The 23,030-nt window shown below is 42.5% G+C and overlaps 11 protein-coding genes across 11 annotated transcripts; 4 read left to right on the top strand and 7 right to left on the bottom strand.

Annotated features, from left to right (window-relative positions):
- Positions 1–321: 321 nt before the first annotated feature.
- BDB00DRAFT_833802 (uncharacterized protein) lies at positions 322–1,287 on the bottom strand. Its single transcript, XM_053124295.1, has 4 exons — positions 1,002–1,287; positions 802–930; positions 585–698; positions 322–505 (listed from the first exon to the last, which is right to left on the bottom strand). The coding sequence occupies exons 1-4, from the start codon at positions 1,225–1,227 to the stop codon at positions 375–377; spliced, it is 600 nt and encodes a 199-aa protein (XP_052977549.1). The 5' UTR covers positions 1,228–1,287; the 3' UTR covers positions 322–374.
- Positions 1,276–2,894, top strand: BDB00DRAFT_874514 (uncharacterized protein; the record flags this gene model as incomplete). Its single annotated transcript, XM_053127229.1, has 5 exons — positions 1,276–1,507; positions 1,625–1,895; positions 1,989–2,116; positions 2,250–2,598; positions 2,669–2,894. The coding sequence occupies 5 exons, from the start codon at positions 1,276–1,278 to the stop codon at positions 2,892–2,894; spliced, it is 1,206 nt and encodes a 401-aa protein (XP_052977548.1).
- Positions 2,895–3,056: 162 nt separating this feature from the next.
- BDB00DRAFT_874513 (uncharacterized protein) lies at positions 3,057–3,533 on the top strand (the record flags this gene model as incomplete). The annotated part of the gene is made up of 2 exons (XM_053127228.1): positions 3,057–3,116; positions 3,210–3,533. 2 exons carry the CDS (start codon positions 3,057–3,059, stop codon positions 3,531–3,533), a joined length of 384 nt encoding a protein of 127 aa, XP_052977547.1.
- Positions 3,210–4,229, top strand: BDB00DRAFT_930582 (uncharacterized protein). The gene is made up of 2 exons (XM_053129009.1): positions 3,210–3,799; positions 3,857–4,229. The coding sequence occupies exons 1-2, from the start codon at positions 3,555–3,557 to the stop codon at positions 3,939–3,941; spliced, it is 330 nt and encodes a 109-aa protein (XP_052977546.1). The 5' UTR covers positions 3,210–3,554; the 3' UTR covers positions 3,942–4,229.
- A 3,442-nt stretch (positions 4,230–7,671) lies between these two features.
- On the top strand, positions 7,672–10,173 carry BDB00DRAFT_833793 (Na+ dependent nucleoside transporter C-terminus-domain-containing protein). Its single transcript, XM_053124294.1, has 5 exons — positions 7,672–8,164; positions 8,268–8,637; positions 8,741–9,094; positions 9,179–9,839; positions 9,898–10,173. Exons 1-5 carry the CDS (start codon positions 7,851–7,853, stop codon positions 10,032–10,034), a joined length of 1,836 nt encoding a protein of 611 aa, XP_052977545.1. The 5' UTR covers positions 7,672–7,850; the 3' UTR covers positions 10,035–10,173.
- A 515-nt stretch (positions 10,174–10,688) lies between these two features.
- On the bottom strand, positions 10,689–11,158 carry BDB00DRAFT_833791 (uncharacterized protein). The gene is made up of 2 exons (XM_053124293.1): positions 11,021–11,158; positions 10,689–10,854 (listed from the first exon to the last, which is right to left on the bottom strand). The coding sequence occupies exon 2, from the start codon at positions 10,849–10,851 to the stop codon at positions 10,693–10,695; it is 159 nt and encodes a 52-aa protein (XP_052977544.1). The 5' UTR covers positions 10,852–10,854; positions 11,021–11,158; the 3' UTR covers positions 10,689–10,692.
- BDB00DRAFT_833787 (DNA-directed RNA polymerase) lies at positions 10,689–12,056 on the bottom strand. Its single transcript, XM_053124292.1, has 5 exons — positions 11,729–12,056; positions 11,546–11,643; positions 11,383–11,459; positions 11,112–11,274; positions 10,689–11,012 (listed from the first exon to the last, which is right to left on the bottom strand). The coding sequence occupies exons 1-4, from the start codon at positions 11,927–11,929 to the stop codon at positions 11,153–11,155; spliced, it is 498 nt and encodes a 165-aa protein (XP_052977543.1). The 5' UTR covers positions 11,930–12,056; the 3' UTR covers positions 10,689–11,012; positions 11,112–11,152.
- Positions 12,057–12,395: 339 nt separating this feature from the next.
- Positions 12,396–14,185, bottom strand: BDB00DRAFT_940432 (uncharacterized protein; the record flags this gene model as incomplete). The annotated part of the gene is made up of 4 exons (XM_053129349.1): positions 12,396–12,778; positions 12,889–12,989; positions 13,109–13,360; positions 14,119–14,185. 4 exons carry the CDS (start codon positions 14,183–14,185, stop codon positions 12,752–12,754), a joined length of 447 nt encoding a protein of 148 aa, XP_052977542.1. The 3' UTR covers positions 12,396–12,751.
- Positions 14,186–14,895: 710 nt separating this feature from the next.
- BDB00DRAFT_507830 (cytochrome P450) lies at positions 14,896–17,176 on the bottom strand. Its single transcript, XM_053117649.1, has 6 exons — positions 17,062–17,176; positions 16,502–16,979; positions 15,893–16,428; positions 15,533–15,778; positions 15,221–15,441; positions 14,896–15,137 (listed from the first exon to the last, which is right to left on the bottom strand). The coding sequence occupies exons 2-6, from the start codon at positions 16,699–16,701 to the stop codon at positions 14,967–14,969; spliced, it is 1,374 nt and encodes a 457-aa protein (XP_052977541.1). The 5' UTR covers positions 16,702–16,979; positions 17,062–17,176; the 3' UTR covers positions 14,896–14,966.
- A 21-nt stretch (positions 17,177–17,197) lies between these two features.
- BDB00DRAFT_507761 (magnesium transporter) lies at positions 17,198–19,411 on the bottom strand. The gene is made up of 6 exons (XM_053117648.1): positions 19,086–19,411; positions 18,905–18,973; positions 18,704–18,794; positions 18,427–18,587; positions 18,035–18,326; positions 17,198–17,918 (listed from the first exon to the last, which is right to left on the bottom strand). The coding sequence occupies exons 1-6, from the start codon at positions 19,195–19,197 to the stop codon at positions 17,570–17,572; spliced, it is 1,074 nt and encodes a 357-aa protein (XP_052977540.1). The 5' UTR covers positions 19,198–19,411; the 3' UTR covers positions 17,198–17,569.
- Positions 19,412–19,626: 215 nt separating this feature from the next.
- On the bottom strand, positions 19,627–23,025 carry BDB00DRAFT_767302 (uncharacterized protein; the record flags this gene model as incomplete). Its single annotated transcript, XM_053119657.1, has 14 exons — positions 19,627–19,847; positions 19,924–20,191; positions 20,283–20,407; positions 20,482–20,807; positions 20,879–21,053; positions 21,163–21,517; positions 21,620–21,696; positions 21,761–21,802; positions 21,879–21,946; positions 22,017–22,134; positions 22,237–22,312; positions 22,387–22,488; positions 22,677–22,737; positions 22,892–23,025. The coding sequence occupies 14 exons, from the start codon at positions 23,023–23,025 to the stop codon at positions 19,627–19,629; spliced, it is 2,148 nt and encodes a 715-aa protein (XP_052977539.1).
- Between the last annotated feature and the right edge of the window lie 5 nt (positions 23,026–23,030).

Here is a 23,030-nt window from a genome sequence, read left to right as displayed (position 1 = left end):
CGGGTAGCTGGGAAAGACACGGACAAGGTATCCAAGGCTATCAGATGCAGAGGCCATTGTTGTAGGTGAGCAATTGACAAAACAACAAAGGTACAGTTGCGACGCGTCGCTGTGGGAACTTGAAAACTTCTCTGAAGTAATTTTTCTTGATGAATAACGAAACCAGCGCGACTGTGTTGCTGAGTGAAAGAGAAAACCAGTAGTTGACTGTAAAACATGGCACACAAAGTTCCTTCACTCGATCGGTATATATCCCACCATGAACTCTTCCTCAATATATGAGCACACTGTGAGCCAACAAATATCAAGACCAATAACAAGTGCTTTGAAAAAAAAAAAGAGTTTTATTAAACAAAAAAAGCAAACAAAACCGATCAACGGCGACCGGCAAAAGGACACAATGAGATAAATGGATCCTCCTCCTCGTCTTCGTCTTCACTGTCGTCGATGCAGACGGCGCGGATTCCCGTCTCTACGTAGAGCTTAGCCAGTTTCGCCTGAAGCTCTTTAAAAGAAAAAGCAACTAGGAGTTAGAACAAAATGACAAGGCTGCAGACTAATAGTGTGTTAAAATGACAGTATACCTTCGCTGAGACGGGCATTTATGTAAGCAGCGGCAATCCGCTGCTCGCGCTCCGACAGCGCATCAAAGGCTTTCCAAAAGCCACTAGAGATTTCCCAGGCCAAAGCAGTGCTGCCTATATATTTTGGGGGCAATAAAGAACAAGGTGATGATTAGTATACATCTTCATAATATGTGAGACTAGACTATAATGTAAATCAAATCGAATAAGAACATACCATATTGGCAGACGTCCAAGAAGATATCCAATGGGTTAAAATCATCTTGACGCAGCGAGGAAAGTTGGACCAGAGTTCGTGAGCAATGGCGCGACCAGAGGAGAAGTGGCTGATGGCGGTGTTGTGCATCTGAAAGTAAAGAGCGAGAATGTTAAAGTGAAGAGTGAGAATGATTGAAGAGAACACATTCTTGAAGCTACCTTTATATAATAAATGTCCTACTACTTTTTTAGGTGACGATGAGTCAGTTTTTATTTGCCTACACGTATCGGGGAGTGAAAGAGATATAGACAAGAAAAAAGGGGAAAGCGGAAAATGCAGGAAGAACGGATATTTATGAAGTAGAAATTTGCGAGGACGACGGAAGCGGCTGGAAGGAACCGTAGTGGTATGATACAAGTTTCGCACACAGCCCGCCACTGTCATCGACACGTGGGACTGCTACTTATTTTAGAGGTCGACCAACCTCCCTACATGACCGCTCTCAACGAATGTGCCTCCATTGACGTTCCCGACCGTCTCTCCGCTGTAACGCATAACGGTCAAGTGTCCGCACCACACTTACTTCGTCGAGGCACTGAAGAGTTCTTCGACATGTCTGCTCATCCAATAAAAGACGTGGAGCTCTTTACTGCTGCTCGTGACTTTTATAAAATTGGGATATTGGTATTGGAATGCTCCCTCACCGAGAGAAGGGGCGTCTCCTGTACGAAATGACCTTTCCAAACGAGGAAACGTGTGCTCTTGTGTATCAAAGTGGTGTCACCGCTGGGACTTAACACCCTTGAACTCGCAAAGATCCCAAACGTTTAAATTGAAAAAGCGACTAAAAAGTTTGATGATGGATCGTGTCTCCCGGCGAAAGATTTAAAGGAATCGCTTCGTGCGTCGCTGTCACCTTTTGGTACGGTTATCCAACTTGGCTTGTACCGTGCCGCTGCTGGATGGTTTCAAGGATACGGGTACGCGGTGCTCCAAAAGGGCGAGGATGATGAATCCTTATCCGCCTTAAAGCATCGCCTTGAATTTGGACAAATCGGCTCCACCATGCGTGATTTCTATGCCACGTGGAAGGACATGGGCTCCTACTACCGGTACTGTCACAACGACGATCACGACATCGCGGACTAACCTACTCATCCCAAACAAGGTTGCTGGAACTGCTTTCAACACGGTCACATCGCTAGGGACTGCCCGCACTCCAACAGTGATAATCGACACCGCAAATCAGCCAAGAAATCCGCTAATCAAGCAAGCGCCTCCTCACGTCATGCATTAAAAAATCCAACAACAGACAGTGGGACCGAAAGTTCCAGTGAAAAAGTCCACAGCATCTTCTACAGATGACCAAAAAATGACGCCAGGCGATCACCGTCTACTGCCAGGCCTCTAGAGGATGAGACGCGATCGTCGTAAACCAACCATCAATTTATTCAATATGATGAAAGTCAACATTGGCACACTAAATGCTCGGCACCTTTCGAAAGTTGGCGAGCCAGACAAACAATCATTCTACATCAAAGACCTTACACAACAATCTTTACACATCTTGGCACTACAAGACACTTGTCTGCCCACCATTATTCCCGATCCGATATTACATTCTCAACTACACAACTATGACAGCATATGGAGTCCCTACTGCGGCTTGATCAGCTTCACACCTTACATTCGGTTTGAACCCTTCATCTCCTTGCGAGACGGAAGAGAGCTCTGGGCCAAAGTCGTACATTCTAACCATGATTTTGCCCCGTTCTATATCCTTAACATCTATGCACCAACACCACGCGGCGAGAGGTTCTCCTTTTTCCGTGATATGCTTCCAATCATGTCAGCACAACCTGATATCTCAACAATATTGGAACAGGCTATGTATTGTACTTGGCGACTTTAATCATTCATACGATCGTGTGCATTCATCTTATGCCAGTGCTCCCACTGAATGGCGCGCATTCTTAGGCGAGCATATTATTAATATGATGACACCAGATGATCCACGGCAGCGCTACATCCCAACTTTCCAATCTTCAACAGCTTCTTCTGCTATCGACTACGTTTTCATGTCTATTTCACTTAGCAGCATCAGAATTTAACCTGAAACTCTCTTTCTCAACCCGCATGGACGAATTATTGCTTGGTGTCTTTCGCTTTGCGTTGCCCTCGAGCCTCTGCTGGTGGGCACGATATCTGTCGCGCAAACCCCCTTCTGGCGAAGTCAGCAATCTTCAAACAAAAGCTGCATCAAGATTTAACTAATGCACACGAAAGAATCGCCGTCCACCAACCCCCAGGAAACTTGGGACCTGGTCAAAGAAGTAATGCAAACGTCGTGCCGACAGCATGGTCGATACAAAGCTTCACGTCGCAAACGTCTCGAAAAGCACTGACATCGGCTCAGAAATAAAAAGCTACGTGCACAGAAACTTACTGGCTTCGTACCGGATCGATTAGCTTCTGTATGCACTCAGCTTGCTGAATACCAAACAGAAATGGCTTATATACAATCTCTCAAAGCTGGTGTCCGCTGGAGAGAACACGGAGAAAAATCAGTGGGCTACATCAAACGGACTCATCAACAACGCCAAGCGCAACGTGCTATCGTCGAACCACAACATCCTGACACTGGTACGCTGGAGAACTCGCTTTATCATATGCACGAAGCAGCATGCACTTTCTACCGCAATCTTTATACTTCAGCATCGATTGATGATTCTGCCGTCGACGACCTCTAGGATCATATTTGGCACCATTCTATGCTCGCTCCACACTTCTTCAACTCGCCACTACTGGTTTGCCCGCTTACAATCTACCATTGCTCAAGTGACCCAAGTTCCTTCATATCCCGTCTTGTCGCCTTCACGTTGGCGCCTCTTCTGGCGTTCCCGGATTTCACCCGCTTCACGTACCATCTGGTGGCGCCTATTGCACAATATGAGATGAAGATGAAGAGCAAGCTCTTACCACACTATCTAGATCCCTACTTATTTGAGCACTCAGAGTAAGTGTAGAGCTATCTTATCATTCCAGTGGTTTGTTTCTAACTATACTTATAAAGAAATTTTGCTATGCGCGAGAGTAAATACGTTCCATCATACTCTCATATTACTGCTCGGAATGATCACACTTCCACAATTCAGTAAAACCTGGCGGTATTACTGCAGGCAATAGTAGCGACGTTCAGCATTTACACTTGTACCAGTAAAGCCGAATAGTTCTAAATAACAGTGATGATAGTATTAGCAGTTTACAAATCATACACTTGACTGCGTACACGAAATCTTCATGTACTTTGATATAATAATACATAAAATAATTCAATGTTGCAGCAGCAGTTCACATTATAGTTTTGCTACAAAATCGCATCGTGTCATACGGATGTACTGATACAAAACCCTTATGTCCACCCCATTTTATCAAAGACTCCTTTGAAAAGTTCAAACTCAAAAAAATTCAGAGCCACAGCATGTGGTGTGTGAGTGCTTAAAGCAGCACTTTTATTTACAAACCTGAAAAAAGGATTAATCACCATCAACAATCAGTACATAATCATCAAGAAAAGGTATAGCTCGAAATGTCATTGAATAGAACTGAGAACTGGCCAAATAGTACTAACATCAGACACTTGACAAAAATCAAAACTGAAGGGAAAACACAGCAACAAAGTACTGAGGAGACTTGGCGCCATGCACTTATCTTTAATGATTGTGTATGTCTTTTCTTGATAATTATGTACTGATTGTTGATGACGATTAATCCTTTTTTTCAGTCTTGTATATAAAGGTGCTGCTTAAAGCACTCACACTCACACACTACATGCTGTGGCTCTGAAATTTTCAGGGGAGTTTTTGATAAAATGGGGTGGATACAAGGGTTTTGCTGCACATAGGACGAAAAATCCGATTCCTTGCGTCTACTTGCATTTCACAAGCTCTTTTCTTTTGCACTGCAGGTGGGTTTATAACTTCACACCTACTCTGTTTGAGGTCCTTTTTCTTGCTTGAAGTTTTTATAAGTGTGGTGCTCGCTTCCCTATATATCAGATTGGTGCGCTCAAGAATCAGCTGAGATTAACATTATCTTATATCAACTGGGCAGCGCTAGAACTTTTTCTAACGTGTGCGTTGTATGGGCTGTCGTTTTCGTCGCACTCATTGATAAACTCGAGGTATACACTCCGAAACTCAAATGGACTTTAGGCCTTCGGAGCCGTACATAACTGCTCGTGTTGGGAATTATGAAACAATGCTCACCAAGGAATATCCATTTCTCCATAAACAAGTGATCGATATTGTTTCTTTGTATCGACTTCTAGATTCGTCATTCTTCTCACACTCTTGTTTGTACTGTATAGGGAACATAATATCGACAGATTTAAAATCTAGGCATAAGAACCAGCAGCACTTCTATTATCGAAAGTACTCAAATAGATTCCTGTCGTTGATAGTCTTAAATTTCTACGATTGGCTTTTTCTGTTCTATTTATAACCTCCATTTGCCTATAAGACACTCATCGGGGCTTCTGCTATACTACCTACAACGATTTGTATATACAGCATGCATTGTCAGTATATAGGTACTTTTGATTCTCTTATATCGTTGAGCCTGAGTAGACGTCAATCAAATATCTTTGGGGACTCTTCTTTTTATTAAAAAAAAAGTGAGATAACGGGGAAGATCTGAAGAACAATACAGAGTATATTTTTTAAAAACGACAGAATGAACGAGTTTCTTTGGAATTCTGGGTAGATTACAACTACATCGCTTGGATGCCGTGACCCATCGTGAGAAGACAAGGAAGGAAAATAAAGACTTCCGTTTAATCCAGTAAAGTTTTGAGTCGATAACAACGTATTACATGCACATGTCATGCGTATCTATCAATGTCTAATTCTTGGGTGCTGATAACGAGCATGTACTTATTCCAGATAACATGTTCTTTCTATCAATTGAAAAAAAAAACTCATCGACGTCCTAATGGAATGTCTTACTTGTATCTATAAGCTCGCATCCTCTTTAACGTTCTGCCAATCACTACTTGGTGCACTATCAATGGAAATGAAGCAAATGATACTGAGTGAACTAAAATACTTATGTGTATAATGAAAACTGCTTTCGTATATGTGCGGGCGATAACATGCATCTCACAAACAAGACGCGAAGAAGCACGAGCCCTCGTGAGTTACTCATAGAATGGGCTGAGCATATCAGAGGAGAAGAAGGTTGCTAACTTACAGTGCCCAACTTACCCGGAGTAAAGTGGGAGAAACTGCAACCATTTTTTATGCGAATAAACCATGGTATTGATGTTATACTACAAGAGAGGACCGCTTTTATTACAGTATCCATGTAGCCTTCTTGACGATAAAGGAACTCTCTTTTTCGCTTGTTGTACAGCATTTTTCTGGAGTAACCTTATTAAGATGTGAAAGATCGGGATATCAAAGCAATAAGAGGAGGACGGAGTGAAAATATCCCTATTTAGCATGACAACCCGAAGAAAGGGACGGCGTAACTATTCTGGTAAGCAATCTTACAGAAAGTCCCCGTTCCATTATCGCTACTGTATAAGACCCTTTCTTAACAGCAACGCCGTTAGTTGACGATGTCGACATATAGATACAAAAAGGCATTAACGTGGAGAAAGTCCATCATCACATGGTTATGTGAAATGAAAACATAAAAGCAAATCATACACCGCGGTTAGGTACCTAGGAGAGTCATGATATACAGAGCCAGCCATACACAACAGATTGGCAAAGTATTTTCCGACTGAAAGTGGAATATTGCATTACATAATAAAGCGTAAATGGAGGTGTAGACTTCAAGAAGCAGATGGTGATGAAGCAAAAAAAAGGCATATCTCTTGCGTGTGTACAAGGATTAATTGAGGTATCAAGAGTAAATGAAACGTCTATAAATCGAAAGCTTTTCCTTTTTTCGAAATATGCGCGCAAATTGTTTGTGCTCGTGGGGCAAGAGCATAAAACATTGGTTCATTTTGCTTCCTCCCTCTCTGGGACACCATTGTCCATCATATGAAAGGCTCAGACAGTTTGCACGTATACCCGGTACAATTCATCTCAATTTACGATAAAGGAAAGTAATCTTGCATATACCACCCATGATATATAGTATATAGCGACGTTAGGTTATAACGAGTTTTCATTTTACTAAATACGTACAGGCTTCCGAGTGCAGCGAGATAAAGAGTCGTGGAGTTACCAAAGGAAGTTGGGTACTATGTACTTTCAGGGTCCTGCTGGTACGCATGTGTCCGTCGAATGCATGCCTCACCCTGCAGCAGCAAGCGTATATGCAGCAGCTAACAGTCTTTTATGTACACGTATGGTATACGATAATTTGAATATGTGCTGCACGCACAGTACTGAAGAAGAGTACACTTCATGCTTGGCAACATGCTCATAAATTATCCAGGGTTACCCTCCGGCGACAACCGAACCCTGAGCTGGCACTTGATGGACAGCTGGGAGAGCAGAGAAAGATCTCAGGGACGACGGAATGCGTGACCAAGAAAGCTCAAAGTTACCTAATTCGTTTGGCACAACCTGGAATAACGCTCAGTTGCACAACCTGGAATAATCGGTGTAACGCAAGTCTTGGGACCCGGTCCTCTTATCTCGTTGTTTAATTTTTCGAGAACACTCTCACAGCCAGAAGCTCAATCATTAGACACACCATACCTTTGCAAACCAAACCTTTTATCACCGTGCATGTCCAATCAAATCGTGTGGTTGATGCTTTTTTGTTGACGCATGTCGAACATGTTTGGAATGTCGTACCTATGAGAATTGTAAAATTGTTTAAATACGCATTGGTTCACACACTAAATTCTCTTTCATTTTCTCGCATCTTGGCTGTAGCTTGCAAATCTAGACAACAACAACAACAACAACCAAAGCTGCAATAAGACACACTCCTCTTTAACCTTCATCTTTAATTCAGCAGCTTGTAACAAAGCTTTAACAGCAAAAAGTGCAATCGCTCGGGTGAGTAGGCAAAGCAAGAACAACGGCAACTACAGCCAAAGAATGATAGCAAATACACCAGAGAAAGACGGTGCTCCTCAACATCAGCCACACGATATCGTTGATACTGGCGCTACAACTTCGACAACGATGGCAGAGTACGCTGTTACAGGAAGATCATCCAAGGCCAGTAGTAGCAGTCTTCGTGAATCCATTGATTATAAAAAGAATCACGATTTAAACCAGCATAGCATTGGCATAAGCGAGTACGAGACCGACGAGAAAGTGGCCACAGAAGAATATGAACCAGAGGAAGGCAAAACAAGAAAGAAGTTCAGTTACTCCCAGTTTTATAACCGTCATATCCGGTGGTTTCAGTACGTTTCTTTAATGCTTTCCTGATGTTTTTTGACTCAAACTGATATCATACGTACGTATTAAACTGATGCAGCATATTTTACTCTTTGTTTAAAATTATAGTCTCGGCATGTTCCTCATCTTCACTGGTTATCTTGCTGCTGCATTTGCATTGCAAGTGCCAAAGGGTTACGATCAAGAAAACCTGGTTCTCGGGTTGATTTATGCCTTCTTTACTCTGTACATCATATTCCAGCATATTCCTATCAGCATCATTGTCGACCCATTCCTCAAGGCTGTCGCTTTTGTCGGAAAGCCTGTCATGCGACTTAGTCGACGGATCCGAGGAGCACTTTACGCTGGTAGTGTCATGGCTCTCATCATTGTGGTCGTTTTTGCCATGCCCGAGACCGAAAACTCGAATCGACTCCAGCGACTGATTGGTCTTGTTGGATTGGTTTTTTTCCTTGGCGGTACTTTTGCTTCTTCCAAGGTAGACTCTCAAATATTTTACTTTCATCTTACAGTTGTTCTGATCGACTGATTGAGGGGTAAATGAATGAATGAACATACGATTTAACATGGCTCGTATTCAGCATCGTAGTCAGATCAACTGGAATACCGTCTCTGGAGGCATTTTGCTTCAATTTCTTTTAGGGTTGTTCGTGTTTAAGTCCTCGGCTGGTCATGATCTGTTCCAATGGCTTGCCGAGTTTGCCGAAGGCTTCTTGAGCAAAGCATGGCATGGTACATCGTTTGTCTTTGGTGAAGACGTTGCCAATTCTGGCATTTTCTTCATGAGCGTCGTGCCCACTGTCATCTTCTTTGCTGCTGTTGTCCAAATGCTCTACTATATCAATGCTTTGCCATGGCTTTTGTCGCACGCTGCTCGAATATTTATCAAAGTCTTGGGTGTTTCAGGAGCTGAAGCAGTTGTTGCTATTGGATCGGTAATTACATTGTTTTTCATTTGGCTTCTTTTCATCTTCATGTCAGAGTACTATGGCACCAAATTTAATGTAATATACAACTAGTGCTTCCTTGGTCAAACAGAGGCGCCTCTGTTGGTCAGACCTGTTTTTCCAAGTATGACCAAGTCCGAGATCCACCAAGCCATGACATGCGGATTTGCCACAATCTCTGGTAGTGTCTTGTTCGCCTATATTGCCATGGGCGTATCAGGTCAAGCTCTGATCACCTCGTCCATCATGTCGATCCCATGTTCCCTCGCTGTTTCTAAACTGCGCTATCCGGAAGTTGAAGAGTCTGTTACAAAGAAAGCTGACAGCAAAATTGTTGTTGAAGGCGATACCGAGTCGTACAACTTGCTTCATGCAGCTAGCACGGGTGCTGGTCTTGGTATCAAAATTTCTTTGTTGATCGTTGCCAACCTAATTGCCATCCTTGCTCTGCTGTATGCTTTTAACGCTTTTTTGACCTGGGCCGGTAACTTTTTGACGATTCAAAACCTTACTTTGGATCTCGTCACCGGATATGTGTTTGTGCCCCTTGCTTGGTTGATTGGTGCCGACAATGCCGATCTGGTACCTGTCGGTCGCTTGATGGCACTCAAAATATGGGCAAACGAGTTTGTCGCTTATAATGAAATGCAGACCGTCTATCTTGATGTGATATCATACCGATCGCAACTCGTAGCAACTTATGCGCTCTGTGGCTTTGCTAATTTTAGTTCGAGTAAGTCATAAGGAAAAAAAAGCGTGGTGGCAATTGGGCTAATGAATTTGTATAATAGTTGGTATTCAGCTGGGTGGTCTTGGTGCCATCGCTCCCAAGCGAACTGGTGAAATTGCCGAGTTGGCTATCTCTTCCTTGATCTGCGGTAGTATCTGCACATGGGTTTCAGCTTGCTTTGCAGGCATGCTTTTGTAAAACATAACGGTACCTCCTAATGCATATGTTTCCTTCCTCCTTATCTTTCCGTACATATAGCTCATTATGTATAGCAAAATGCAATACAATATAATTTTTTTGTAAGAGTAATAAATATATTAAAGTAATAATTTGTAGCCATGAAAATCTTATCATAAGCAGCACAGCCATAAAAAAGTGTCGACCAACTGTGCTACATTTTGGCTAGTCATTTCAATAACATACAGTAATGTATACATGGTTACACATGGAGGCTTACCGGTAAACAGCAAACTTGCAAACTCGTAAACACAGTTACTTTCATTACGCTACTAGGTTTTCGAGCAAAGAAACATCTACATGTGTGCAGTGCAACCCTGTCAGTTCGAATTTCCTGAAAGATACCAGTTACTACCTAAGATCACGCGCACAGTAACAGAAGACAGGTTACAGCAGGTTCACCTTAAGAAATCGGTTGTTTGGGAGAAAAGTGTCATGCTACAATAGGAGTAAATGCTGCCGCAGCGGAATACAAAGCGACCCGGGAAGCAACAGCAAAACAACGAGCAACACAAGAAACATCAAGAGAGGATATGAAATAGAAGAAGCTCGTGGAATGGAGTAGAGAGGAGCAAGGACTTACCATCGTGGATCAACTCATTTCCAGACATATTGCTCGTTAAAAGAAGCTATTCCATTTTCTCGTACACTTGCAAGCACTTGATTTTGAAAGATCTGCGACCGTTGCATAATCCACCCCTATTATCGGCATGTCCATAGTAATGCTCGTATTTACACGAATACAACAGCAACAGCAGAAATGCTTCTGAAATACCATTTTCTATTAAACCGTTCGATAACCAAAATTTGGTTGCCAAACAAGTCCTTTAATTTAACTAACTTGTGATCCTTCACAAATTACGCCTCCATTTTTCTTCGTTCTCCTCCTCTTTTCTCCTTCCATTCTAAAAGATCCCGTTGTACTCGATCATCATCCCGCTTCGTACCAATATTCAATACATATGCATCATCTTCGTGAGACTTATTCTACTAAAAAAAATTATAATGGATGGTAAAAATTGGAAAAAATGTATTTACAGTAGTAGTATGCGAGAGAATTACATGGTGCTTATTTTAGTTTAGTTTTCGATCACGTAGTCGCGCTTGGCCAAATCGGCTTCGTATGCCTCCAAGACGACTTTGCACAGATCGTTCAAGCTATCGAGACCGGTTGTCAGGGCATCAACAGCTGTGGTTTTGTCTGTATATTCCATATTATATGTTAGTTTCCAATCATCCTTTTGCCCCGTCACAAACCTCTCACATTATATATTATCCTCTTCTCCAAACAAAACTTTCAATACGTAACTGGTTGTTTGGACACGCATATGCATTTTCGCTTCTGATGGATGAGGAATCGAGTAACCGCAAAAGTCGACTTCCGGGCTATGCAAAAGGGATGCATTTTACAGTCAGTAAAAATAAAAAGAAGAGAGCTTGCACAAGCATTAAAAAGAGAGAAAGAAGCCTACTTTTTGTTAATCATGTGTCGAAGCGAGTTGCCTAAGGTGTGATCTTCTTCTTTAAAGCTAAATGTCATTGCCGTTTTCTCATTATCTGCGCCAGCAACCTAACAAATCATACATTTTAGCTTTAAGCGCTCGAAGGAATCCCAAGTATAAGCGACGCCGAAAAAAGAAAGGAAATAAACTTACAATGTCGAGTTTATCGATGGGACCAAATTCGCTTTCAGCGTCAGAGGCTTCGGCCATTTCCTCGTCAGCAAGGGTATCTTCGTGTTGGCTGCTGGTTGACATGGCGTCTTCGTTTGCTGACATTGTGTATATTCGATTCTTTTTTCCAAGCAGGAAAAGCGCAAAGTGTGTTGCAGTAGTAGTAAAAGTCGGATTTGCCATTCATCGATCTTCGTGACGGCTTATATTATTCTGGGTGGCTTGATAGGAACATGGTAGTACATTGCATGCAAGTAGAACTCGAAACAGAGAAAATGCGCAAATACATATACTTAGGATAATATCTTACATACAAAGCATTGCTTAATTCATTACTAAAGCGTTATTTCCGTGTAAGCTTTTGGTTGCTATAGTACTACTTTTGGCTGCTATGAGGACCATTGCTATAGTTTGAATTTGTTGGTTGCTATGGAGACGAGTCACTAAAGCCTTTTTCGTCATATAGAGTCGATCGGATCTGCCCAAATAGCAATTGATGGAGCATGTCTTGGGCTAGTACGAGTATGTGTATAGCAGTTATACTCTAATTATCGTCAACCTTTTGGCGGTCCCACAACTTGCTTGACCCAGTTATTATCCTGAAGGTTAGCGGAACGAACAATTTTTCGTGCTCATGCTGAATTCTGGATGTCGATTTCGATCGGCCGCTTTATGTCAGATTTTATAGACAATAAGCGTCACGGAGCCAGAAACGATTATTAGGTCGTGATTTTAAAGACTGGCGTTGACACAGCTTCCTTCATTGGAGGTCAATGATATTTCAGTAAGAGAGTTGCGGGACAGTCATGTATTTTTTTTTTAAAATGAAAATGAGAAAGAGAATGAAGCACACATGTATATGGTTATTTTATTGGCTGCAGCGGCGAACGAAGCGTGCCTTGTATGGAGGAGGCAAAACGGCAATGCCACCATCTCGGCAATCATCGAGATCTGGAGTGATCCGTCCTCAGGTGGTAATAAGGTGCATTGAGCAAGTACCCGGGTTTAAACATTAAGCAATTGTACCTCGGCCTATAGGTAATGCATCATCACGTTAATAAACTATCAGTAGAGGCAACGAACATTATCGGTTCCCAAGTGTAGTAGTAGATATAGCGTACCAAATGGATGCCGGGACATACTCTTCTTCCCCAACCGAAATGAAAAGGGTCACGATCTTCGAGTTTACCATGAGTAGCGGACTCGATGGTTTGGAATCTTTCAGGGATAAAGCTTTCTGGATCTGGATACACCTTTGGGAAACACTCGTCCGTTTATATAGCAATTGAAATATTCTGCTTTTTTGTAACTTACAAGTATAGGCAAGAAAGAATACGAAGCGTAAAGTCATTATCGTTTTACCTGCAGCGACTATTAGATCAGCATCATCGAGTCCCAGCTCTTGCTTTCGCTCGTGTAAATGTTTGAATACACACTCCTGATCACCATCATTCGCTTGTTGCAACAAACTTTTAAATAAAGGTTCACGTTTCCCTTCAATATATTTCTTGAACGAATTGGCTCGGCCGAACAAGGCATCGACAAACTTGAGAATTGTAAAGAATAATGCCCCCAATTCTTGAACACTGCTCAATACCATAGGTACTTTCAAACCTATTTGCAGGTTATTTCGCAAGTGCAAGTGCAAATAAAAAAGTAATGTGATTGGTCAGAATATTCCTGTACAAAGAACCTGCATCTGCACCTGGGAACAGGTACAGATAACTTTCGCAAGTGCAGGTCGGCAACATTCCTATCCAAAAATCGCAACACGTGACACAAGTACGTTGTACGAATTCCCTAAGCAGTTAACGTGAGTCGATGAAGAAAGAAGAAAGCGCCAAGGAGCAGTTAGACGAGACCAGCTAGTATAAGTCTTGGACTGGATCTATTTAAAAGTTACACTGGAAAACCTTGCATTGAAAGACTAGAATATAACTTGCGGCACACTCAAAGTTGCAGATGTTTTCATGAAGTTTTATTGGTCAAAAAAAATTTCTTGCACTTGCACTTGCGAAAAAACCTGCAAATAGGTTTGAAAGTGCCTCATGCCTTCTTCAACAAGTTTAACAATTGTCAAGAAATAGCGGGTCTTGTTCTGAAACGCGTAAACCAAAGCTAATTTGTAAAACATAGTGAAGTTCGTTGAAGCAGAGAAAGTGGGTTTATGCCTTATCCTTTGGCGTTGCTAGTATCTATAACGAGATCGTCGACCAGAATGTTGGCCTCTTGTTGATGGATTGGGTTAAACTTGGCTACTGATTTTTGCGACAACACGGAAAGTGCAGCTGCAAACAAAATGCCTCTGATAAAAACGCCCATTTCAAGACTTACAAGAAGCCCGCAGTTCACATAACCACTTCCTATCTTACCTCTTTCCCAGGGAATAGTAATGTGAGCTGAACAACTGGAAAGTACGATTGGAGGAAACAGCACCATTGGTCACAAATAAATAGTGAAGAATATCTGGATCGCTGACCAGAATCCACGGTTGAACACCTATGTCATTCCGGAGTACTGACCCACATTCTGTACGTCACTCGTGAAACTTGTTTCCAGGAAGCCTGTCAGTACACAAAAGGTGCCCTATTTTTCACAAGTGCATGTAGGAGGATAGTGGATGAGAAACAATAATTAAATCAGTATATATATTGTTAGAAAGTACCCACGTAGGCAGTAAAGACTTACTGAAGAAAGGAACACGGCCTTTGGAACTCGGTAGATCGTCTAATGGATCATTCTTAAACGAGCGAATCCAATAGTACAGGAAGGTACTGACAGCAGCAGTGGCTGCTACAGCTGCTGTTATTGGATTCGTCAAATTGGCCCATTTTGATAATTTCCGGAAAGTTGGATCGATTATTCGATACCCGGTCTAGATCAAATGAGAAAAAGCTTCGAAATTCAAAGTAGACTTTGCTTCTAACAGAGTGAAAAGTACAATGCTGTATACACGCAATTGACCCAAGAACAACAGATAATATTACGATGAGCAAAGGAATAAAGTTAGTAAGCTGAAATGCTGGCAGTGCCGTATTCGTGGTTATTCTCGGGAAGATCGAATATCTGAACGTGGCCACCACATAAAATTCACAGTCCTACGATGTATCCAGATCGAAATACAACATATGGACGTGTTATTAAGGAGTCTTTTTAGTATAGTATCGGTGTGATAGTACTTTATTGATTTGACCATGATATGAAAGAGGAACAATAAAAGCTATGTTGAATTCTGCTGGCGACGTACAAAACGTGCTTTGAATGGAGGCGGTGATATTGTGATACCTCCACTGCGACAATCGTCGAGATCAGGTAGAGTCCCATCTACTGGTGGTTTCAAAGTACAGTGTGCAAACACACGTGTCAGAACATTAAACATTTGGACCTCGGCCTATATATCACCGCGAGTAATACAAGAATGCATATTAATATAGATCAGACAACGTGATTATGTGCGAGCTGAAAATGTAGTACCAAGTGAATGCCAGGGCACACTCTTCTGCCCCATCCAAATAAGAAATGATCACGGTCCTCAATCTTGCCACTAGCAGCCGACTGCATGGTTTGGGTCTTATTCACGAATCGTTCAGCGATAAACTTGTCTGGATCTGGAAACAGTTTTGGGTTTTTATGCATCGAGTAAGTGGTTGGTAGAACAGATGCTCCTTTCGGAAACAGATAACCTTTGTAGGTTACTATAGAAATATTGCACTGTTATAAGCTCTCGGCTCTTCATATAGTTGAAATGTATTCCAGGAGCAGATAAAGAATAATCAAAAAACGTACTGTCTTTTTCTAGGACATGGAAGAACGAAAAATGTGCCAAGGACCGGTACCGCATGCACTCTTTTTGAACGGATATAAGGTAAGGGAACGATTCGCGATCTGTAAAAATTGGGAATCGTTTGTGCTCTTGGGTAAACGAGTCTACTTCGCTGAGTTTTCGACATACATCGGGATGGTGCAACAAAATAGCAAAAATCCATTCCAACGTTACAGCCGTTGTGTCAGTTCCACCGGTAATAAAGTCGCCTACATGAATTGTAAGCTTGTTAAATTGGCAGTTTTAAAAAGAAGGGCTTTGGGATTTGTATATGCAAAGCATAAGATCTAGAAACTACATATGTTTGTATGTATAGATATTACCTGCAGCGACGAGCAAATCAGCATCCTCAAGTCCAAGCTGTTCCTTTTGCTCATACAAACGCTTAAACACACAATCCTGATCCCCTTCAGCGGCTTTCTGAATCAATTTTGTGAATAATGGATCTCGTCTCTCACGAATAAATCTTTTGTAAACACTGGCATGACCCAAAATTACGTCCACAACCTTGAGAATAGGCAGAAACCCAGCCAGATCGTTTTGCACGCCTCCCAACTTCAAGCCTTCGTCGATAAAAGTGATAATTTCATGAAACAATTCGTCTTGTTCGGAAACACATAAGCCAAAGCCTGTTTGTAGCACATAGTTCAGTGATGTACGTTGCAGTAGGGGTAATGGATTCACATCAGTATCTTCGTTATTATTCCCGGTGCAAGCTGAAGTAAGGTCTTTGATAAGGCTGTCGGCTTCGCGTTGAAGAATTGAGCTGAACTGGGCTACCATTTTTGGCGATGCCACGGAAAGTACCACAGTTCGTAGGTGTTTCCATTTCTTCGTTGGATCCGCTAGTACGATGCCTCTAAAGAAATAACGCATACTCACGTGTTTAGACTTGCAAGCCCAGAGGCCATATTTACCACTTGCTACCTTACCTTTTTCCTAGTGCATAATACTGTGAGCTAAACAATTGGAAAGGTCGATTCGACGCAACGGCGCCATTGGTAACAAACAAATGCTGGACAATTTCGTGATCACTGACGAGAATCCATCGTTGGACGCCCACGTCAATCCGAAGCACAGGACCACATTCTTTGTGCCACTCATGAAACTTGAAGCCAGGCAGCGCGTCCATATTTAAAAGATGACTTTTTCATAAAGTTAAAGTACAATTTTATCTTAGTGTCAACAACAACAACAACAACAGCGACTCATAGACAATCATATCAAACTTAAGAGTTAACCATTTGGCGAAGGAGGTTTATTTTATTACCAAGATACGGGAGACGACCTTTGGGACTTGGAAGCGCATCTAAAGGATCATTCTTGCGAGAAGACCAGTAGTAAAAAAGTACACTAGCAGTGGTGGCAATAGCTGCCAGAGAAGCCAAGTGTTCTCGTTTGACAACGATGCTGTCAAGTAAAATCATTGAGGAATGAAATGATCCCAAGAGCTCGGCACATAATTATTAGTTCCCCACATTTCAGAACTAACCAATTTCAGATACTGACTCCGGTCTACTGCGCCGATTATAAGCGAGAGGGTGAGTCAAAATTCGCGGAACATACGGAATAGAGTTATGACAGTGGCCCAGCCGACGAATTTTTCTCTTTATGATCCAAGATGTGTTTTGTATACATAGTATCTCTGGAGTGCGATGAGGAAAAGCCTCGCGTTGAAAGAGATGAACAAGTTTGGTAGAAGGGGGAAAAAGGACAAACAGAGGAACGAATGGGTGGGAAAAGAATAGAGAGAGATAAATAATGAAAGAAGCACTAACTAGGAGTAAGTGTGGATAGAACGAGCGTTTGTGCGGGGATTCTCGCGATTCAGTGGCTTTCGAATGGAAATGGAGTGTATAGGAGAGGAGAAAGTCTTGTATGCGCGAGCAGGACTATGGGTTGGCTTTTGTGTGCTATTTTACAAAACTGAAGCTGAGAGGTGGTGAAGCAGGGAAACGGGTGGGGTATTTTGGTGGAAGGCTTTTTCTCTGATTTCATGCTCACCGCACTCTTTGACTACTTTCTCTTCGGTTGACCAGTCCGTCCTCTAGATCCGAATCATCGTCGCGCATATCGGTTAGACCGACCGCGTCCTCGTTTTCCAAGAGCGTTGCTTCGCTCATCAATAAGTGTTCATCTTCACCATCGCCGTTGTCGCCGATGTTATTGCTGTTGGCGCCGGCGCCACGTGCAATCGAATCCAGCAAATAAACACCGGTGAAGATGACAACAAAACCGGCTATCAATGACACGACGTATACAGGGCTGTCGACGTTGAAGCCTTGGAATAGAATGGTGGATGCGGTAATGGTCGCAGTTGTGAAACACACGAAATAGATGGGATTTACACTAAATTCGCCACGTTTGTGAGTAAAAACTACCTGGAGAGTAATGTACATACCCCCTTTTTCTCCACCACTGATCCCACCCCTATGATTATCCTATTTCAGCAAAAAAGCACGTACACATTTGTCGAGAACTGCTCTAATGCCTTGTTGAAGTAGTTCATCTGAGTCACGATACAGACAGCTACCACGATACCAAACGCATAGGTCGATGGATGGGTGAATTGATTGTTTCCCGCAAATGTGAGCTTCAAGGCGATGCCGAAAGCCTTGATTGACATGACAGACACCGAGCCGACTAGCGAGCAGATGGACACGTAAACAAAAGGGTTCCTTTTTCCGTACTTTGGCACGACTTTGTAGATCATAAAGAGACTAGTTACGACCACCATGGTGCAGTAGATCAAAAAGCCTAAATAAGTGTAGCGTAGCCAGAAACGAATCTTAGTTTCTCAATTGATGCACTAACTCGCTAACCTCCTTCTCTTGACGACTATTTTTGAGGATCTTACCAGGTTGCAGCGCATAGAACAGCAATTCATCGATATTGTCAACGTTCGGATCCTGCGGTGCATGTAATACTACGAGCACTGCACCAACAACCGATAATAAACATCCAATCTTGCCAATGGCACCTAGTGTTTCTTTGAGGAAAATGGATGCGAAGATCGCACTATTCATGTAAAAAGTGTAAATATTGGTCAAACACGTGATGTTCGGTTAATAAAAGACATGTCAATCAAAAAGGCGTTCCCACATATGCATACTTATAAAACCAATGTAACATACCCCAATATAACGCTAAGTGCTCCAAGTGGTGTGACAAGAATAGCTGGTGCGAACGAGTATGCTGAGAAGTTCAAGACCTCACCCACCGCCACTTTATAGACAAGAGACCCGTTTTGTCAGATACTTTTATCCTCTTTTGAATGACACAACACACCTCCTCCTTCCTTCCAGTAGAGATCGTTTAAAAAGAGCTACTCTTACTTGTGCTCATTCCTGCCCACCATGTCCAATTCCGAAGGTAGTGATGTTTTCCGTCTGCCGCAGATACGCCTAGAGCGTTATAGACGAGTTGAATACAGTCAGTCGTCAATGAACAGACAGAGTCAAGTCGGTTGCTGCCTCATTTCGACTATAGTTCCGCAAAAAGGTGATTGAAAGTTACCGTGTCGTCGTTGGGCGTTAATAAGACCCTTTTTTGTAATGATAAAGGAAAGACCAATAAACACGCTAGAGCTCATGGCCAGGATGAGGCCAATGTACTTGTCAGGAATCATGACGCACGGTGCAGTAAAGGGTGTAGTAGTGTGATATAATAAAAGTGTAAGGAACGTGGAATAGGGAGGGCTTTATTACTGGAGAATGAGAAAGCCCTGTTTTGGTGGCGAGGTGTATGTGTGTGTGTGTGTGTGTGTGTGTGTGTATGCGAAGGAAGAACGAGAGTATATAAGCAAGATAGAGAGAGAGAGAGAGAGAAAGAGAGACTGCGTGAATAGAAAAGGGAGGGACAAGAACAAAAAGCTGTACCTTTCCAAAAAGAAAAAAAAAGGCACAATTGTTCGACTTTTTGATCTGAAACTGTGATAGACTTGGCGCTCGAGACCGCGACGCCTATTAGTTTTTACTGGAACAAATTTGTCTGTTGCTATACGACTGCTATTTTTAGAATATTGGGTTGGGTGTTAAAGCGGTATTCTTTTCTTTTTCTAAGTGTACAGCTCTTCCATCATATTCGTAATAAAGGGGATGGATTCGCCAGCAAGATCCTCATCCTTCAAGAACTCGAGAGGGAACTCGACTAGATGGCCTCGCACACGGCTAAGTTGATCCCGGATATCTTCCACGGGCATGTCACGGTCATAGACGTGGCCGATCTCCACTCTGCCTTGGTCGGGGTAGAATTCTTTGTACTCATCCCAGTTGTGTACTACAGGACAACAAACCATTGTTTAGAATTTTGCTCAACGTCAAGCAACAGGGTCTCTTTTTTTAAGCTTCCTTACCACTGTCCTCAGGAACGCAGTGGAACACCTGGCGGAAGGCATCGGTGTTGTTGGCAGCAATCTCGCTGACATAGTTAATGGTCTCTTCGGAAAGCGGATCCATCACCAAGCGATCTTCTTCGGACTCGGTGTGGTCGACCTGAGGCACAGGCAATGGAAGCATATCGTCGGTCACTTCGTCCAATGGTCTGTCATAGTCCGTAAGCAAGCCCAAATGCTCCTTCCACAATTGACGGCGGAGTGTGGCGGCGAATCGGCCGGCTTCATACTGTATCAATTATAAGCTGTTAATTAAGCACTCTCCTCCTTTTGGTATTCCAGAAGAGACCCACTCCCCCCCTGGATTGTTCATTACATACATATTTGCCATTCATTTGGGAGGGAATCATATCTTGGTCTTCAACCAACAACGCAATTTCTGAGTCTCTTTCACCGCACTGACTACGGTCGTTCAAGTTAGCCGAGCCCATGATGACGAGACGGTCTATATATAAAAAAAGTGACACGTAAAAATGAGTTTCTTCCTTTCTCCTTTTGAAAGATTCTTTGTGGATTTACCGTCAACAATAAGAAGCTTGGAGTGGATGTACAGCTCTTCCGAAACAAAGTCATGGTTTTTATCTTCTCGTCCGTCGCCCACTTCAGAGACAGCAGCATATTCAACTTCTCCTTCAACGCCTTGTCCATAGCCGTTGTTGTAAGACTTGGAATAGCCATCCACTTGAGCTAGCATTTCTTCTGTCTTTTGGCGGGCGATCTTGTCATAGTTTCTTAAGCTGTAAAAACTAATATAGTCGCTGGCGTTGATTCCGTTTTGCTCGAGCTTTTCAATGATACTGCGACCACCACGGCAGATCGAAATGTACTGGTAATGCATGATCATTCTATTTGAGGAAAGAAACATAGTGTCAACATGTGCTATGTCGTATATGTAATCAAAAAGGAGCTTATTTACCTGGGGTTGGAAGCTTCCTTGGTGCTAAGCTCTGCAGGGAAACCAGGCATCAATGGCATCAACACGTACACCTTGAAGGGTTCGCGCTCTTCATGGGCACGGTTGATTCTCTTCACGATAGCTTCACCGATCGCGTTTTTGATCACAAAGTCGTCATCCTTCTCGGTTGAAGTGACTGAAAGAAACAGAAAAGTAAGTGCGTGTATTGCTAACTAAGATTCATCGATAGAAGGGTTCTCGAAGTTTGTCCACTGCCCGATACTATAATGAGAAAAGTCACTTACTGAAAAACTGGTTCTCAATGTAAATATAGTGCTCAGCTCCGTGGATAGCAGCAATGTATGCATTCTGGATCGAATGTTCGGTCTCATCCAAACCCAAGCTCCAGTCGCCTGCGCTACGAAGGATTTGGGTACGGCATGTACCCTTCACATCACGTGTACCGTGCATAAAGCGGTACGTACGATGGGCAGCAACTTCGTCCGCGTCGTCGGGAATAGAAAAGTGTTGATGATGACCAAAACCACCCAAGGCTGGCTTCAAGAACAAGACGCGCTCATTGTCCATGTTCTTTTTGGTCTTGATGTAATTCCAGCGTTCAGTAAAGTGACGGCCTACGTCAAGGACAGGGCCACCAACCTGCATGCATTATGATGATTTTTCAGTATCTTAGTTGTTATTTGCTGTATCTTTTGTGTTCCCCGAAAGTGGACTGTATGGTTTTGTGACACAGGCACTTACCATACAAAGCGAAACATCGTGCCAAGGCATTCTGGGAAGCGAGGTTTTGTCAATTAAACGACGGTCCCATTCGTTAACTTTAAAATTGTAAGGTGGTTATTATTTGTTTATTTCTCGTTATACAATAGCGCCTCTTATTACCTCCTTCAAAATCACGAACGCGAGCATTGTTATAGTCCTGACCTAAATACGTATAGAGATAAACGTCAGTAAATTACATGCATTTACTTGTTGTATTATGTGCTACGAAAATGCTTACCAGGGAAGATCTCATGGCCAGTTCCATCAAAGAAGTCACCTGGGTGATGAGCATGCGTATCCCAGCGACTATAATTATGGTGTAATTTAGCACATATTTAAATGTTTTGTAGAGCAGCAAGCAAAATGATGAACTTACCCAAAGCAGAGATCCAGACCACCCAAGAAAGCAATCTTGTTATCCACAACAACATACTTTTCGTGATGAGACCAGTATGCGTTCAAGCCCTTCAATGTAAAGTCAGGCGAACGTTGGACTGGGAACGACGCGATCCACGATATATACACGATGAAACATTTTAGACTTCTTGTTTGAAAAACTTCATACACACGGCTCCCTTGTTTTCTTTAGTTTTTACCAATAATGTTTTCATGAAGGTTCTCCAAAACATCCCTGGTGTGCTCGCTGTTGATGGTCAATGCCATGGAAACTTCCTAAATTGTAAAATAAAAAGGTCTTGGTTCTAGCTCACATTAGGTGACTCATACAACTGCTAGTCCTTTGTTACCTTGTAAACAACGACAAAGATCTTGACACCTTCTTCAGCCTTTCGCTTCAACAAGTTATCAATGCGGTATTCGGGGTATTTAGCAGGAGGACGGCGGAGATACTAATTTTTAAAGAAGGTACATAAGGCCAGTTAGTTCAATTATAACGAGAGACGTATGCTCGAGTGTTTGTATGGATTGGGCGTGCGTTACCATTTCCGGGGACTATTTGTAAAGACAAAAATAAAATGAGCGGCACGTCAGTTATCGAGCTACAACACGTGTTCTCTTTTTTCTCCCAAACATTTACCAGCCACCAATCCTCGATGAAGATGACTTGGCGCGCGTTCTCAATAGCCTCCGCTACTGCCCTACAGGGTCATTTTTTTTTTAAAAAAAGCATGCATATTAGTTTGTGTCGGAATAGAGCGGGGCAGCAGTAACGACAGCATGATCAAATAGATAGCAACAAAGATATATAGCGATAGTAGTACTAGCAGTGGGTTTTCTCACACACGAACTTACCAGCAGTAATCGTGACCATCAATAAAGTACTTGACTTGGGCTTCATGACGCACCGGGGCAAACGAGTCATAACGATGGTACGACTTGGTGAACTCATCTTCACGTTCGTCTTCCTCGTTATCGGCTTCGAACATATTAC

Source organism: Zychaea mexicana (assembly GCF_025766255.1).
Source record: "Zychaea mexicana strain RSA 1403 chromosome Unknown BDB00scaffold_60, whole genome shotgun sequence".
NCBI classification, from domain to species: domain Eukaryota; kingdom Fungi; phylum Mucoromycota; class Mucoromycetes; order Mucorales; family Lichtheimiaceae; genus Zychaea; species Zychaea mexicana.
Note: the sequence above shows the minus strand (reverse complement) of the source record. Positions and strands in the feature narration are given on the sequence as shown.